Source organism: Bison bison, unplaced genomic scaffold, assembly GCF_000754665.1.
Source record: "Bison bison bison isolate TAMUID 2011002044 unplaced genomic scaffold, Bison_UMD1.0 scf7180017864205, whole genome shotgun sequence".
NCBI classification, from domain to species: domain Eukaryota; kingdom Metazoa; phylum Chordata; class Mammalia; order Artiodactyla; family Bovidae; genus Bison; species Bison bison.
The window spans coordinates 5,576,275-5,593,087 of record NW_011494777.1 but is presented as its reverse complement, the minus strand read 5'-3'; the positions used below and the strand labels follow the sequence as shown (position 1 = coordinate 5,593,087).

The window sequence follows — 16,813 nt, the reverse complement described above, 5'->3', positions numbered from 1 at the left end:
CATACATGCCATTCTCCCACTCAGGAAAGGCAGGTAGAGTCAGTGTTGCTCTTTTTTTTTTTTTTTAAAGAAAAAGCATAACATGAAAGACTTTAGGAACCATTGGAGGGTTTGCATTTGGGAAAGCTTGAAAATATAATTATTCTTGGTTTTTGCCATTTTTCAGACCAAGATGGTACAACACATTCGAAAGAAGCACCCAGAGTACGCCCAGCTCCCCAACACCATACACACACCTCTGACCACAGCTGTGATCAGTGCCACGCCAGCTGTCCTAACTACGGACAGTGCCACTGGAGAGACCGTGGTGGTAAGTGTGAGCGGAAAGCACCTCTCCTGTCCTTCCTGCCTGTCACAGCTCCAGGGCCGAGGCCACATGTCTCTTGGTGTTTAATTGGCTGGAGATGTAGCCCACCACCCTTCAGTGTCCTATGCGAGGCACGATGTTTCTGCCTGGGTCTCCCAGTAGGTGCTTTCCAAAGCTGTCTGTGAAAGGAACAGCAGGAAATCCTCAATGCTGCCTGTTCATCCCAAGACTCTCAGAACCTCTGGGCTAACTCCCCTGCCCTACACAGATAGACCGAGATAGAGAGGTCATTTCCAGCACCTTCTTCTTTTTCTTTTTTTTAATATTTATTTATCTATTTGACTACACCAGATCCTAGTTGTGCCACACAGGATCTTGTTCTAAATGTATTTATTTGTAATTGAAGGATAATTGCTTTACATTGTCGTGTTGATTTCTGCCAAACACACATAGGATCTTTCAGCTGCAACATGTAAACTCTTAGGTGCAGCATGAGGAATCTGTTGTTCCCTGACTGGGAATCAAACTCAGGCCCCCTGCATTGGGAGTTCTGAGTCCTAGCCACCTGACCACCAAGGAAGTCCCCCAACATCTTCTTAACTTTGGATTTTTGTCTATCTGTGCTTAGGACTTATCTGTAGTCCCCTGATCCACCAGTAAGACAAACCGAAGAAAATTTTTTTTTTGATTGAGCTGTGAGGTATGTGGGATCTTAGGTCTCCAACCAGGGATCGACCCCATGCCCCCTGCATGGGGAACCCAGAGTCTTAACACTGGACCAGGGAAGTGTCCCAAGACAAACCAAATTTTGTAGGATTTCAGAGCACTGAAATAGCTACAACCAGCAGTGTTATTAGCAACGTGCTTCTCGTCATTTTTCTAGACGACAGACCTGCTAACCCAGGCAATGACGGAGCTGTCCCAGACCTTAACGACGGATTACCGAACACCACAAGGGGACTACCAGAGAATCCAGTACATCCCTGTGTCACAGTCTACATCCGGCCTGCAGCAGCCTCAGCACATACAGCTTCAAGTGGTGCAGGTGGCTCCGGTACTGTCCTGCGTTTATTTCTCTTTACCTGCATGAATACCGAATTGCCGTCAGTCAGTAGAGCAGTGGGGGTCACCTAAAGCACCCTATGCTCAGAGCTGGAGCTAGGCCCTACATCACTGTGCCTGTCAGCTGGGAGTCGAAGGCATTTGTACAGCCCCTGCTGTTGATGGCTCTGTGGTGTAAGGGATTTCTGTCAATAGTGTCTAGAGATTTTCTCTAGACACTAGTGAAAATGTGCAGCTAGCTAGCACACTAGCTGCAGTGTGTACCATTATCCTGCCCTACTGCAGGGCAGCGTGAGCCTCTTCTGAACCCTTACCTTGGGCATCCAGGTTGACTACTTGTTGAGGAGCCTGTTTGATCAGCCCCTACCTGAGCATTGAATGATGTCTATCAGTGGGAGCTTATAAGGAATAATTGTGAATTTTGAGTATCAATACCTTATTAATAGTGAGGTATAATTGTTCCTTCTGCAAGGTAATTAGTAGCTCATTCTTACTGATTCAGGAGCTAAAAGGAAAAATCCTCCTCAAACTATTGTTTCACTTAATTATGCTGAGAAATTGTACTCAAGGCACACATGAACAAACGTTTTGCTTTGAAATAAACTGGACTCTGAAGATTTAAAACTAGTATGAAAGCAGGAAATTGGAAGTTGTCATCGACTGTTCTGTATTTTTTTTATAGGAGGGTTTTTTTTTTTTTTTAATGTATAACAGTGTTACTAAATTTAGGCTTTGGAAGAATCTTTGAATATCTGAAGTTGTCTGTAAATTGTGATACATATGTACATTATTTTGGAAAAAGTGTCTCTACTTTGGCCACATGTTCACAGATGTCTGTGCTACAAATAAGGTTAGGAACCACTGCTCTAGTGATCGAGAGTGACAAACCAAAAGCAACTTCTCTACTTTGATCTCTTTTAGCTGATAAAGGGTAGGCCATTACATTTAATTGAAATTTAAGGGGAAAAGATTTTTGATTCCTGAGAGCTTCTTATTCAGCTATATTCCCTCATTTCCCTTCCAGTATTAAATCACATTACTGTTTCATGGTTAGTAAGCATCATTTTTAAATTAATTTATTTTAATTGGGATATAATTACTTTACAATATTGTGATGGTTTTTGCCATACATCGACATGAATCAGCCATGGGTGTGCATGTGTCCCCCTCTCCTGAACTCCCCTCCCACCTCCCTCCCCACCCCATCCCTCTGGGTTGTCCCAGAGCACCAGCTTTGAGAGCCCTCCTTCATGCATCGAACTTGCACTGGGCATCTACTTTACATATGGTAATATACATGTTTCAATTCTGTTCTCTCAAATCACCCCACCCTGACCTTCTCCCACATAGTCCAAAGTCTGTTCTTTACATATGTCTCTTTTGCTGCCTTGCATGTAGGATCGTTATTAGCATCTTTCTAAATTCCATATATATGTGTTAATATACTGTATTGGTGTTTCTCCTTCTGACTTACTTCACTCTATATAATAGACTCATTAGAACTGACTCAAAAGTGTACCTTTTTATAGCTGAGTAGTTTTCCATTGTGCATATGTACCACAACTTCCTTATCCGTTTGTCTGCCAATGGATATCTAGGCTAGCAAACATAATTTTTAAGGCTGTCTTTTCCTCTGAAGTTTGCCAGCTTGGCTTCAGTGTGGGCTCTTGGGACTGAGCTCTGGCTCTGAAGTCCCATCTCTTCTGGGGGACATGGTTTCAGCTGCACTTTCTCTCTGGAAGGCTTTCCCTGAACTGTACTCAGCATGGGTCTGGGTTTCTCCTCCCACAGGCCACTTCCCCACACCAGTCTCAGCAGTCCACGGTGGATGTCGCCCAGCTCCACGACCCTCAGACCTACACACAGCACGCCATCCAGGTGCAGCACATCCAGGTCACCGAGCCCCCTGCCCCTGCTATGTCCACATCCCAGGTACGCTGGCCCCTGCTCCAGGGACTAGTCCCAGGATAGTGTGGCCTCAGGGACTCTGGAGATGTACTAAGAGTGGAGAGACATTATCTCAGACCTAGTCTCCTTGACTATGGGAGTGATATCTTTATTTGGGGGGCCTTTAAAGAGTCATCTTTGCCTCCAGTGGCTCATTGGTAAAGAATCCACTTGCCAATGCAGGAGATCCAGGTTCCATCTCTGGTTCGGCAGGATACCCTGAGTGACTGAGCATGCCTGCATTAGGGACACACCATTGAATGCTCAGCCTGGCCTGTCTGGATGGAGCCTGACCTCTGATCTCCTGGAGATCTCCTGTCCTCGGTGGCTGGATGACGGCCGGCAAGAGAGGGGTTGTCTCTGTAATTTTGGAGCAGTGAGATTGTGAAGGATTACTGTGTTTGTGTGATAGAGACCTTCGTTGAGAAAGCAGAACGCTGGAGTGGGTTGCCATTTCCTTCTCCAAAAGCAGAGCTACATCCACTTGCAAAATATTTATTAAATTCTTACTCTTTGCAGGAAACTTTTCTAGATCTTGCCCTCAAGGAGCTTAGAGTCTGGTAGGGATGTAACACGTGTGCACAAGCAAACAGGGCATGAAGGGAGGGTACCTGAACCATAAAGGATGCCCACAGTCTCTCTCCTGACATTCACAGGGGCCAGGACAAGAGCACACATGAAGGCTGCATGTCACCACCCTGAGTGGGTAAAGGTTTCACTCAAACCCACCAGCCATTAAATAAGTATGTTCTATCTTCCTGCTTGACATAGGTACTTTCATAATGATCACCTTGGAAAATATACATAAAGTACCCATGGATATTAAATAAGGTGGATAGCGCTAATTAAAAATTAAATGTATCCACAATGCAGTGGGATAGTATTTACAGACTTGTGCAAAATTATCTGTTATACTAAAATAGTGTGCACTGGAAAATAGTAAAAATGAAATAAAAAAAAACAATTAAAAAAAATTAAATCTGTTTTTCTGCCAAACACACGGCTGGCACTGGCAGTGGCCAGGTAGAGGTGGGAGGAAGTAAGGAAAAGGATTGCTGTCATTGTCATTTAGTTGCTAAGCTGTGTCTGACTCTTTGCGACCCCATGGACTGTAGCCCATCAGGCTCCTCAGTCCATAGGCTTCTCCAGTAGTGGGTTGCCATGCCCTCCTCCAGGGGATCTACCCAACCCAGGGATCGAACCCATGTCTCCCGCCTTGGCAGGTACATTCTTTACCACTGAGCCACCAGGGAAGCCCTTTTTTATGGTCTCCAACTGCTTCCTCCTTTGTATCCCACTTTTCCTGGCTCCAACTGCTATGGAAATCTGTAGGATAAACATGCACTTTCTCTGCCCTCCTATTTTTTTTTTTTTTTGGGAGGGGGCCTCTGCTGCTTGCTGTCTAATTGCCCCTCCCCTCCTTCTAGTGTAAGGTTTCTGGTGACTTGTCCCAGCCCAAGACAGGCAGCCTCTTCCCACAAGGGGCCATGAGTTTCTCAGGTGCACTAACATCACACTTCTGAGTTTCTCAAAGGAACCAGAGGCTGGAGGGCCAGGACGGGCTCCTCAGAGTCCCTTGTTGGCATGAGGCGGCTATTCTATCTTCCTGTGGGAAGCAGGGGCTGCTTGCTGCCCCCTTCTCCTCACCCAGGCTCCTTCTTGCACTCATGGGGCCTCTGTACTATGTGGACACCTCGGCTCATGTGTCTCAGCTCCATCCACACCCCTGCAGGTGGCCATCCAGGCCACCCCATTGGTCTCAGGTGCCTGAATACAGTTAGAGGAGCCCTGTGTGGGAGACAGGACCCCTGCGGGAGGCCACGCTCAGAGGAGAGACATGTGTGGATGGATATAGTTAGAGGAGTCCCGTGTGGGAGATAGGACCCCTACGGGAGGCCACGCTCAGAGGAGAAATGTGTGTGGATGGATATAGTTAGAGGAGCCCTGTGTGGGAGACAGGACCCCTATGGGAGGTCATGCTCAGAGGAGAGATGTATGGATGGATACAGTTAGAGGAGCCCTGTGTGGGAGACAGGACCCCTGCAGGAGGCCACGCTCAGAGGAGAGACATGTATGGATGGATACAGTTAGAGGAGTCCCGTGTGGGAGATAGGACCCCTACGGGAGGCCATGCTCAGAGGAGAGACGTGTATGGATGGATACAGTTAGAGGAGCCCTGTGTGGGAGACAGGACCCCTGCGGGAGGCCACGCTCAGAGGAGAGACATGTGTGGATGGATACAGTTAGAGGAGCCCTGTGTGGGAGACAGGACCCCTACGGGAGGCCACGCTCAGAGGAGAGATGTGTATGGATGGATATAGTTAGAGGAGCCCTGTGTGGGAGACAGGACCCCTACGGGAGGCCACGCTCAGAGGAGAAATGTGTGTGGATGGATATAGTTAGAGGAGCCCTGTGTGGGAGACAGGACCCCTATGGGAGGTCATGCTCAGAGGAGAGATGTATGGATGGATACAGTTAGAGGAGCCCTGTGTGGGAGACAGGACCCCTGCAGGAGGCCACGCTCAGAGGAGAGACATGTATGGATGGATACAGTTAGAGGAGTCCCGTGTGGGAGATAGGACCCCTACGGGAGGCCATGCTCAGAGGAGAGACGTGTATGGATGGATACAGTTAGAGGAGCCCTGTGTGGGAGACAGGACCCCTACGGGAGGCCACGCTCAGAGGAGAGACGTGTGGGTCCTGGAAGTGGGTACAGGGCCATTTCCAAGGTCCAGGAGGCCTCATGTGAGAAGAGCCAGCCAACATCCCTACAGGGTGCCTCTTGCCCATGTCTAAGGATGACATGGATATGTCATTAGGTTATGGGCCTGTGTCTGAGGATGACGTGGACATGTCATTAGGTTATGGGAACTCAGTGGAGGGAAAGATGGTACTTAGCAGCTACTAAGTCACTTTAGTCGTGTCCGACTCTGTGTGACCCCATAGACAGCAGCCCATTAGGCTCATTTGTCTCTGGGATTCTCCAGGCAAGAATACTGGAGTGGGTTGCCATTTCCTTCTCCAATGCATGAAAGTGAAAAGTGAAAGTGAAGTCGCTCAGTCGTGCCCGACTCTTAGCGACCCCATGGACTGCAGACTACTAGGCTTCTCCGTCCATGGGATTTTCCAGACAAGAGTACTGGAGTAGGGTGCCATTGCCTTCTCTGGTACTTAGCAAGGAATCAAGGAAAATCATGTAAAAGTGGTATTTGAGTTAGGTCTTGGAGGAGGGTATGATTTTGACATGGTAACTGGGGGAGGTTGTATGATCTGAATATGCTCTCATTGTGAGGAAGACATGGGGGGAATGAGTGAGACAGACACAGACATGAGAAATTGTGGTGTGTCTATAAATTGTGATGTGGTGTCTTAGTGACAGGAAATTGTGCTTGGAAACAAGGCCAGGAAGGTGGTTTGGAACTGAAGTGTGGACGGCTTGAGTGGCAGACAGTGGTGGTGGGGGGTGGGGGGTTTATCCTGTAGACAGAATGGGTCCCTGTGTTTATCTCCACTAACTTGGGGGTATCTAGTGCACGGAAGTGGAGATTCCAACTTCTGGGTTCAACTTCAGTTTGTGTTACAGGTTAGCTTTGTGACACAAGAAAGTCATGGAGCTTCTTAGGTTTTTTTAAAAAACCTATGCATTGAAGATAATTATACTTCCATTCATTTACTTTTCTAACAATTAAGTCTTTGGATACCCTTGTAGATAATCATCCTTTGGAAGGTAATTAGGATTTCATAGTTATGATTGCTTTTCATTAATTCTGTTCTTATTTAAAATAGGTCTAATTTTAGGGACTTCCCTGGCGGTCAAGTGGTTAAGACTCTGAGCTTCCACTGCAGGAGGCATGAGTTCAATCCCAGGTTGGGGAACTAAGATTCCATGTGCAGTATGGTGCAGTCAAGAGTAAAATTTACTATTTTAACAGTTCTGCATTCAGTGTTACAATTCCCATGAGCATGATTTATTTTCTTCAGCAACGAGTTGACAGTTCACACATCCCACTCTCTTTCTCTCCAGGTGGCTGGGCAGCCGCTGAGTCCCTCCCCACAACAGTCTCAGCAGGGGCTCAGCCCCCCCCACGTCGCAGGTAGCTCCTCACAGGGCCAGGCCCTCCAGCAGCCTCCCCAAGGCTCCACGGTCCAGCACACATACCTCCCCAACACCTGGAATTCCTTCCGTGGCTACTGTAAGTAAGGCTGCACTCTAGGGTGCAGGTGGGGAACCTGCAGCTACAGGGCGGAATTTCATCGGCTTTATCATCGATTTTCTGGATTAAAGGTTCATTAGCCATTTTCTACATTCTGTGGAGCTTGTACTTCGATGAGTTTCACGATTCAGGCAGCGTCTGATGTCAGGGCCACCCCGAAATGACATTTTTCTGAGAAGTCAGGAATATTGCTGCAGCAAGTGTAGGCAGGTGGTTTAAGTAGTATAGTAGCTGCATTTAGGATTTGAGGTCATGATTCGTCTCTTCTAGCCATGTTTATTGAATGTGTAAATATCAATCACTGTGCGAGACTCTGTGGGTACAAAAGATGAATATTGACTTTCATACACGTAACACCACACAATAATCATGCTAACCAAGTTTCATTAAACTCTTACTGTGTGCCAGGAAGGATTCTACACTGAATCTATATCACATCTACTATCCGTAGCGGCCTCCTAGATAAGTTATCAGTACTTGCATTTTATAGATAAGGCAGTTTGGACACAGAGTAACTCATCCAAGGAACACCGCTACTAAGCAGAGGACTAGGGCCCAGGCAGCTTGGGCGCAGTTTACACTCTAAACCAGCACACTGTGCTGCTCCTCCTCACCAGACAGTCTTGGGCTCTGAAACTGTTATCTCACTGTTATTCAGTCATTCAGTTGTGTCCGACTCTTTGCGATCCCATGGACTGCAGCATATCAGGCTTCCCTGTCCATCACCAACTCCCGGAATTTGCTCAAACTCATGTCCATTGAGTCGGTGATGCCATTCAACCATCTCATCGTCTGTCGTCCCCTTCTCTTCCTACCCTCAATCTTTCCCAGCATCAGGGTCTTTTCCAGTGAGTCGGCTCTTCGCATCAGGTGGAGACAGATATATGAGTAGCTGATTTCAAAACCCTGAGGTTAGTGTTACCAGAAGCAGTTGGACTGGCTGCCAAAGGTCAGAACAAGTAGAAATCTTGGTGGGGACAACAGCTTTGGGTGTCAGCTGAAAAGTATGAGACCTTTATCACTGAGGACATGGAAGAAACAGGAATAGTAACAGTTAAGAGCTCCATAGCAGGAACTAGGAGAACAGGGGCTGTGTTGGTCTCTGTCTTACTACTGATTTTGTTTTTTGGACCATCTTGCTGTGATTGATCTTAGGCTGTGTTATGTAGATTTGGTGTGGAGACAGGCTCAAACGCTACAGTTTAGTTATCTTTACAATCTGTCCTCTTAAATACTGGTGGTCACAATGAGAGCTGAGCCTAGTGTGTGTCAGGAAAGGCCTCCTCCTCATGATGAATCCCAGTAATCCTGGTAAATAGACTGACATTTACACTCAGTTTCATTCCGGTGAGAAGAATGTGGAATGATGCCGACAGTCATGGTAGTCATAGTAAGAACTAGCATTCTAACCTGGTGAAACAATCTGAAATTTCTTATTTGGAAAAAAAAAGTTTAAAATATACAAAAATAGGGAATTCCCTGGCAGTCCAGTGGTTCGGACTTGGCGCTTTCACTGTGAAGGGTGTGAGCTTGATCCCTGGTTGGGGAACTAAGATCACACAAGGTGCACAATGCAGGGGGAAAACCCCCCAAAAACCATATATATAAACACAGAAATACACACACACACACACACACACACAAACAGAACAGTAATGAACTTCCCTGTACCAATTATCCAGCTTCAGCACTTACCAGCTCTCGGGCGGTCTTATTTGATATGTACCCACTGTCATTCTCTCCCAGTCCTCCAACTATATAATATAATCCATATCATTTCATTCATAATGTTAGTATCTATCTCTAAAATCAAGGCAGTGAAAACAAAAAAACACAACTCCAGTCTCATTATCACACCTAAAAATAAATTACAGTAATTGGTTAATACCGTCAAATGTCCGGGGTTCATATTTCTGTGACTGTCTCATAAATGTTTTAACAGTTGGTTTTTCAAATTGGGTTCCAAATAAGGGCCCGTACATTGCCATCGATCATGTCTGTTCAGTTTCGTTTGGTTTATGTGTTCTTTTTCTTTCTCCCAAGTTGCAGTTAACATGTTGATGAAACTGGGTCACTTGTGTTCCCTTTTGGATTTTGCTGTTGACATCCCTGCATTGTCTGTCATTTAAGATGCTTTCCTCTGTCTCTTTTATTTCCTATTGATGGGCAGTTAAATCTAGAGGCTTGATCAGATCAGGTTCTATGTTTTTCCCCCCAAACACTGCATAGCTGTTGATGTATACCTCCCTCCGGAGGCACATGACGCTTGTCTGTTTCCTTTACCCTGCCATTTCATTAGACACTGCAGAGTTGTGCTGTTCTGATGCTATCACACTCTTCTTCTTTTTTAATAAACGTTTATGTACTTGGCTGCACCAGGTCTTAGCTGCAGCACGCGGGATCCTTTAATTGCATCATATGGGACCTTGTTCCCTGACCAGGGATTGAACCCGGGCCCCCTGAATTGGGAGAGCAGAGTCTTACCCACTGGACCACTAGGGAAGTCCATTGATTCTATCATCCTTTATACACTTATTGCTAGGAAACGTCCACAATGAAAACAATTTTACATTAACTGTCAGGTTATTATGGGGTACAGTTTGCACAGGAACGGCAGGATAGATGCTTTAAATACTTGGCTCATCTCCTTAATTTACCAGTTTTCAAAATAATGAATTGTCTCCTTGTATTATCTAATCACATCAACATAAGACTCTGGGACCAAGCAAACCGGTGGAAAATGACTCAGTAGGGAAAGTGGTCACTGGTGAGATATTTGTTTTTACCACTTGTATTGAAATCTGAGACTACTGAACTGTGGTTCTTTCCTCTTTTTCAGCATCAGAGATTCAAATGATGACACTTCCCCCAGGTCAGTTTGTGATTACAGACAGTGGTGTGGCAACTCCGGTCACCACTGGCCAAGTGAAGGCGGTCACTCCGGTAAGCTGTGCTGCTTGGAGGGTTTTCCTGTTTCCCATGCTGTACCACCCCCGCCCTCCTCCCAAACTCTTCCTCCAAACTCTTCATATCTGAGTTAGAAGTATGTCTTCTGTTTTCCCATAATATCTGTGGTACTGTATTATAGCACAGCTTATTTTAATTATTGGTTCACCATCTTTTCCTAGTAGGCAACGAATTCCTCAAAAGCTGGGTCCTAGTCTTTATTATCCTTAATGTCTTGCACAGGAGGCTGGGCTATAGCAAATGCTCAAGAAAGATATATTCAATTAATAACTACAGTGAACCTTCTGGATCCATATATGTATTTCTTGTGTTGTTGTTTAGTCACTAAGTCATGTGTGACTCTTTTGTGACCCCATGGATTGTAGCCTGCTTGGCTCCTCTGTCCATGGGATTCTCCAGGCAAGCATACTGGAGTGGTTGCCATTTCCTTCTCCAGGGGATCTTCCTGACCCAGGGATGGAACCTGCGTCTCCTGCATTGGCAGGCAGATTCTTTTACCACTGAGCCACCAGGGAAGCCCATACATATAGATACATGTAGATAATTAATCATCTTTTTATGTGTTTCTTAGAAAGTATATGAGTCTTCATGATTGTTGATCCTCAAGTAGGGAGAGAATAACATAATGAATGTGTTATGAAATTCTTTTTTTTTTTGGTCATGCTGTACAGCTTGTGGGTTCCTAGTTCCCTGACCAGGAATCCATACCCTCTGTTGTGAGAGCAGAATCCTACCGACTGGACTGCCAGGGAATTCCCTGCCATAAATTATTTTGTTGTATTGCACCTGCTACCTTTGTTTTTATCCTCACTGGGTTCTTCTGGCCTGCCTCTGGAAGACAGAGTGTATAAATTTAAATTAAGAAAGATATTCTTAACTAGCCTGGGGTATTGAGATGTGCCCAGGGGAAGACTGATTACTGCCCAAGAGGCCTCAGTGTGTAACACGGTAGTTTAGTGGCCTCAGAAACCTGGCTTTTTTTTTTTTCAAATCACACCAAGAGCTCACCCGTTTCTCAGCACATGAGTTCATGTTAACTAGACTGAGGAGAGTTGTATAAATCTGGAGTGACACTTTTGTCATGGAAACAGTAACTAATGTAAAATGGAATGGTCTCCCTGGCATGATGAGTGAAATTTTTGCTCTTTTTGTGAGTCCCACAAGGACTTACTGACTCTTTTTAGGCCCTGCCACAGTATACATGGGGCTTCTCTGGTGGCTCAGTGGTAAAGAATCCGCCTACCAATGCAGAAGACTCGAGTTCAATCCCTGGGTTGGGAAGATCCCCTGGAGAAGGAAATGGCAACCCACTCCAGTATTCTTGCCTGGGAAATCCCATGGACAGAGGAGCCTCATGGGCTACAGTCTATGGCGTCACAAAGAGTCAGACACGACTGAATGACTAAACAACAGCAACAACAACAGCAGTGTACACACAAACAAATTTACTGTATAGTTTTGGTCGTAGATTATCTGCAGCCCACCTATGAACCACTTAGGTGTCCATGGACCCTTGGTCGAGAACCAGACCCCTCCAGCTAGAGAAAGACCTATTTGGGAAACTAAATGCTGATCAGAGAGTTGCTTTGATGAGCATGGACTCAGAACATATGCTCCAGATAAATCAAATTCATATTTGGCTGTGGCTTTCTCTCCGGACAGTCCTTGGAAAAGCTGCTATCAGTTTTCCTCTGTGACTTTTTTCTCTCTCAGTCTATATTGCTGACCAATCTTCCTTCTGACAGACACATCTTTTCTTTAAAAATGTCAAGGTAGCTGACATGGAGATGTTTTTTATCATCAGAGGGAAAAATGAGGAAAAATTAAGACAGTGTATGTCTTCATAAAGTCAAATGTATTCAATGCACAGGACTTTATTCTAAGACTGTGTTCTTCCTGTGCTTTTGAGTGTTAAAATGTCTCTTATTTGCCAGCAGCGTTTAAAAAATGATTTCACTTGGCAAATTAAAATTTGGAAACATTAATTCTTACTTTAATTTTGCTGGGTCTTTGAAATTCTGAACTCTGGGAACCATTGATCTTGACTTGGGAGGGTTCATTCTGCCTCTTTAAGGATAATTTAACTATCTCTTCTTTGATCCATTTTGTATTCACCTTTAGACATTAATTGATATAGTCACCTTATTTTATGAATTTCTAAATTCTTAGGGACAATATATACCACGTTTCCTTTGCCAGGTAGGTTACCATCATGATGCAAATTTCTGTACCTGATGTTTCTCACTCTATCATTTGGTAGGACAACTAAGGTCCTCCTTTAAGTCATCTTTGTAGTCTACTTCTGTGGCTGAATCATCCCCCCAAAGGACTCAGGTAAACCATCTCCCCCCATAGGTGCCTATTTGGGTTCCCCTTATAACATTTCTTTGCATATTCCTTCTCTCCTCCGCCCCGCCCCCCCCGCCTCCATGGCTCTCACTCCGACATCTGGCCTCAGATTTCTAAAGATCCTTTTCTTCCTGCTCTAGGGTCATTATGTGTTATCAGAAAGTCAATCAGAATTGGAGGAAAAGCAAGCGTCTGCTCTCTCTGGAGGAGTCCAGGTTCAGCCAGCTGCACACAGTGACTTGGACCCCCAGACCACCAGCCAGCAGCCCACCCAGTACATCATCACAACCACCACCAACGGGAATGGGAACAGTGAAGTGCACATCACTAAGCCCTAACTCCTACCCTCAAGCCAGAATCAAGCAGTCACATCATGTCTTTTCTTATTCATATGTCTGGAAGCTTCTGACACTTACAGCTCCTTTTTAAGATTTATCATTCACTCAAGAGTTTGGAAATCACAGTTTTGATCCTCACCAGGGCTTATTTTATCAAGATCATCTTTACCAAGTGGACTCTTCAAACCCTAGGAGTTCCCGCCATGGGATGGAGGTCATGCAGATTTCAAGACGGAAAAACTTTGCCTTGCTCTTGAACTGGTTTTTTTAACACATGGATAAGCCTTACTTTTCCTTTGTGGAAATATTAAGTGATGTATTGTATTGTACCAAAGGTGGAGAAAGGATGTGCCGAGTCCACAGCCACTGGACTTCTTAATCCCAAGCCACGGCACCAAAGGCAAAGGGGCATTTTGTAGGCGCATATTAGGTCAGAACTGCTTCCTCTTGTGAGTTTGCATTTTCAGTAATTTAACAAAGGGAGCCCACTGAATATGAAAATTACAATGATGAAACCTTATGATGGTCTGAAGGAAAAACTGTCATCTAAATTTTTCTTACTGCTGATTTTTAAAAAACTTGCCATTTTGGGGAAAAGCGCTGTTGGGCTCTTGGTAGTGCTTTGCACAGACCCTGGTCCTTAGCAGATTAGGTCAGAACCTCGTGTTCTGACAGATCTTACTTTATTACTCCGCAACTATGGACTCCCTGTACAAGGAAAGGTTGCTTGATGTCAGCAGAATTTAAACTCCCACCTTAAAGCTTGGCCTCCCATTCTCTGGTTGAACTTGTATGAAGGAGAGACTGGAGATGACAGTATCAAGGAAAATGGCTAAAGCAACTATACAGAGAGTGAGAAGAACTGAGACCTCGTCCTGCCTCTCAGGATCCGTTTACCACTCGTTGATAAACGCGTCAACCCCTGCTCTTCCCAGGTGTACCTGCAACCCTCACTCACAGCACGCAGTGTATTTTAGTCCTTCCAATACTGTCTTAAAATGAACATTCTTTCAGGTTGGATGGAAAGGTGGTCTTCCTTCTTTCTTAACACTTTAAATATATTGCAATTCATCTGGGCCTTTTGGTAAGATAACTAACTTCACACCTTGGGGAAAAATTTTAAAAGGTAGGACCATTTATAATGTCTGTTAGGGCAATTATAAGGGATCTGGAAGAAACCCAATCTTCATATTACATTGTTAGTTGGGAGAGGGAGAAAATTCTGCCTCAATGATAGTTTTTCTTATCATTGTTCCTGTTTGGGAGTCTTAGTAGCTATGAATTCAGCGGGGGAAGGTACTTCCCTTCTTTTTACTGTACATTCCAGTTGTGCACAGAAAACATTGCAGAAACCAGTATGTATTTTTTGTGACATACATTTTTAGAATAATTATGGAAATGGTAGAATTTATCATTCCAGAACAGGAAGACTGACCTTCAGTTTCAAATGAAGTTAACTAATTTATTTTATTTACATTTCTGGGTAAAAACTGGCTCTACAAATTAAGAAGCATAGTAGCTTCTTTATGGTAAAGATACCTTTCTGAAAAGTAAACCATTCTATTGAAGTAACTTTACTAATATGTAGATTTTGCACTTTATTCCTGAGACCTCATTCATGTAGTTAGCCCTGAACATTTAGGTACTAAGAGAACCTGAGAGTTCTTAGGTAGTTGTGTGGAGAATGAAAATGGACTCTGTTTCTTTGGTAACAAAGGTGATGCTGGTGTTTTCAACAGAAAATACAGACTGTGTGTCACAATGCAGAGATTCGGAGTCCCACAGTCCTCCACTGTGATGGTTACAAATGCCCTAGCGTCCAGCCTCAAAAGATTTGCTAGGTAAAGAGTATCAGGCTTTCCCAAAGGTCCAGTTTAGTTTTTTGGCCCTGTTGGCTTCCTTTTTTATTTGAACCATCAATGTACCTCCTCCCCTCAGGAATAACTTGTCGACTAAGATGGAAAGCTATCATTGAATGGAATGTTCATTTTATGCCAGCTATTTCAAGTTTTAAAATACACAGAAGAGAAAAAATATTGTGCAAGGACTTCTGTTTCTTTCCCATCTAAGTTCTTTCTTTTCCTTTTTTTTTTTTTTTTCTTGTCCTTATGTGGAATAAGTAAGGACTCTAGAACTATTGATAATTTGTATATTATCAACCAGAGATGCAGGTGTGGCAGTTGAGCCAAACAACTTTGCTTTAAGATCAGGTATTCAGCACATTTATTTTAAGGTAATGGATTTTGAAAAGGACTTGGATTTGAGGAGATGGCAGATGATAAGCCATCTAAGACCCAATTTGAAAAAAAAAAATTTTGTAGCCACTGTTTATACTGTGATCTCTCCTAGGACACGCTGGCACTGTAGACTTCAGTGCAGTGTGGAAATTTTGGAGTAGGTTACATACAGATTTTACATTTTTACTGTTTGATTTGTGCCCACATAAACAGACATTTCATCATGTAAACTTTCAGTTATTCTGGAAAAACCTATTGTTTTGGTCTTCTTGAATTGTTTTCTGATTTGGAATTGTCCTTTCAAAAAACTCTTAAGACATGTAGGGCTAAAAAGCACTTCGTGAGATGCTGAAGCTGACCCACAGGTTGGAAATGTTGACCCTACCCTGTTATTTAAATGTGAACATTTATGTACATTCAGTGAGTTATAGTGTTAATAGTCTTGTGCTACTCAGCAGGTGTAAAAATTAATAAATATTTTTTTTAATAAACATCCTACTTGTTTGTATGTGTACAAAATACAAGTTACTTTTTTTTTTTTTAATAGTACAACTTACATTGTTTTGACTCTGGTTTACTCTGGGGTGGTCAGAGACACAAGGTCTGGGAATTTATGGATGACAGTAGGGAACATTGTTCCCCTGCTCTTTTACTTGGTGGTGTGTAATTCCAGACCCCTCCCAACAATCTAAAGGGAACTAGAGGCAGGCGTGCAGTCAACAAGGGAACAGAGATTGGCTTTGTTTGGAAACCACTATTTTCCAAGCAGGAGGAACACTAGTTTGGCCTGCCAGCTTGTCTGACATATTTCTATGCAGAGAACAGAGGATGGTCCCCGAACAACTGGTTGGAAGTAGCTGTGTAGTAAGAAGTTCGAAGCCATTCAAAATAAAACCTAGTGAGTTAGAAGAAAGGGGCCTAGGTTCTTAACTATCGAGAATAGTTGAGAGAAGGTATAGTAATAGAGAGAAGGCTATCCAGTTTGATTTAAAATGTATTTTAAATGTGTGTGTACTTTCTTTCCGGACGTCGAGGATCCAGGGATGGGAGAGAGAACTGGGGCCACGCCGGGGTTAGTTGGAGCGGCACAGGCTCTGATTAGCATTCTCCTCGATGAAACTTGAGAAATCACAAAATAGGAGCTAACAGCGCACCACGTGGCTGGTACGAAGATTCTTGGATGGAAAGTGCTCAGGTGCCAGGAGCAGGGTATTGCGCTCTGCAAACGTTAGCTAATAAAACTGCTTTCACTCCCTCAAGTGCTCCGGAGCTTCAGCTCGCGCCCAGGTAAAGACTGGCCACACCGGGTTCGCCCTCCGGACACTTGTAAGCCCGGTGCGATCGACGAGCCAGACAGCAGCCCTCCAAAGTCCAGCCCTGAGGGCTCTCGGC

At 44.3% G+C, this 16,813-nt stretch overlaps 1 protein-coding gene across 1 annotated transcript in view; it reads left to right on the top strand.

Moving 5' to 3' along the window:
- Positions 1-15,917, top strand: part of PRDM10 (PR domain containing 10) — a 99,334-nt gene extending 83,417 nt beyond the window's left edge. Inside the window, exons 17-22 of the mRNA XM_010844702.1 lie at positions 167-310; positions 1,191-1,361; positions 3,161-3,301; positions 7,341-7,509; positions 10,370-10,473; positions 12,987-15,917. Of these exons, the coding sequence (XP_010843004.1) occupies positions 167-310; positions 1,191-1,361; positions 3,161-3,301; positions 7,341-7,509; positions 10,370-10,473; positions 12,987-13,184 (927 nt within the window). The 3' untranslated portion in view covers positions 13,185-15,917. The remainder of the gene's footprint in view (positions 1-166; positions 311-1,190; positions 1,362-3,160; positions 3,302-7,340; positions 7,510-10,369; positions 10,474-12,986) is intronic.
- The last annotated feature ends 896 nt before the right edge of the window (positions 15,918-16,813 follow it).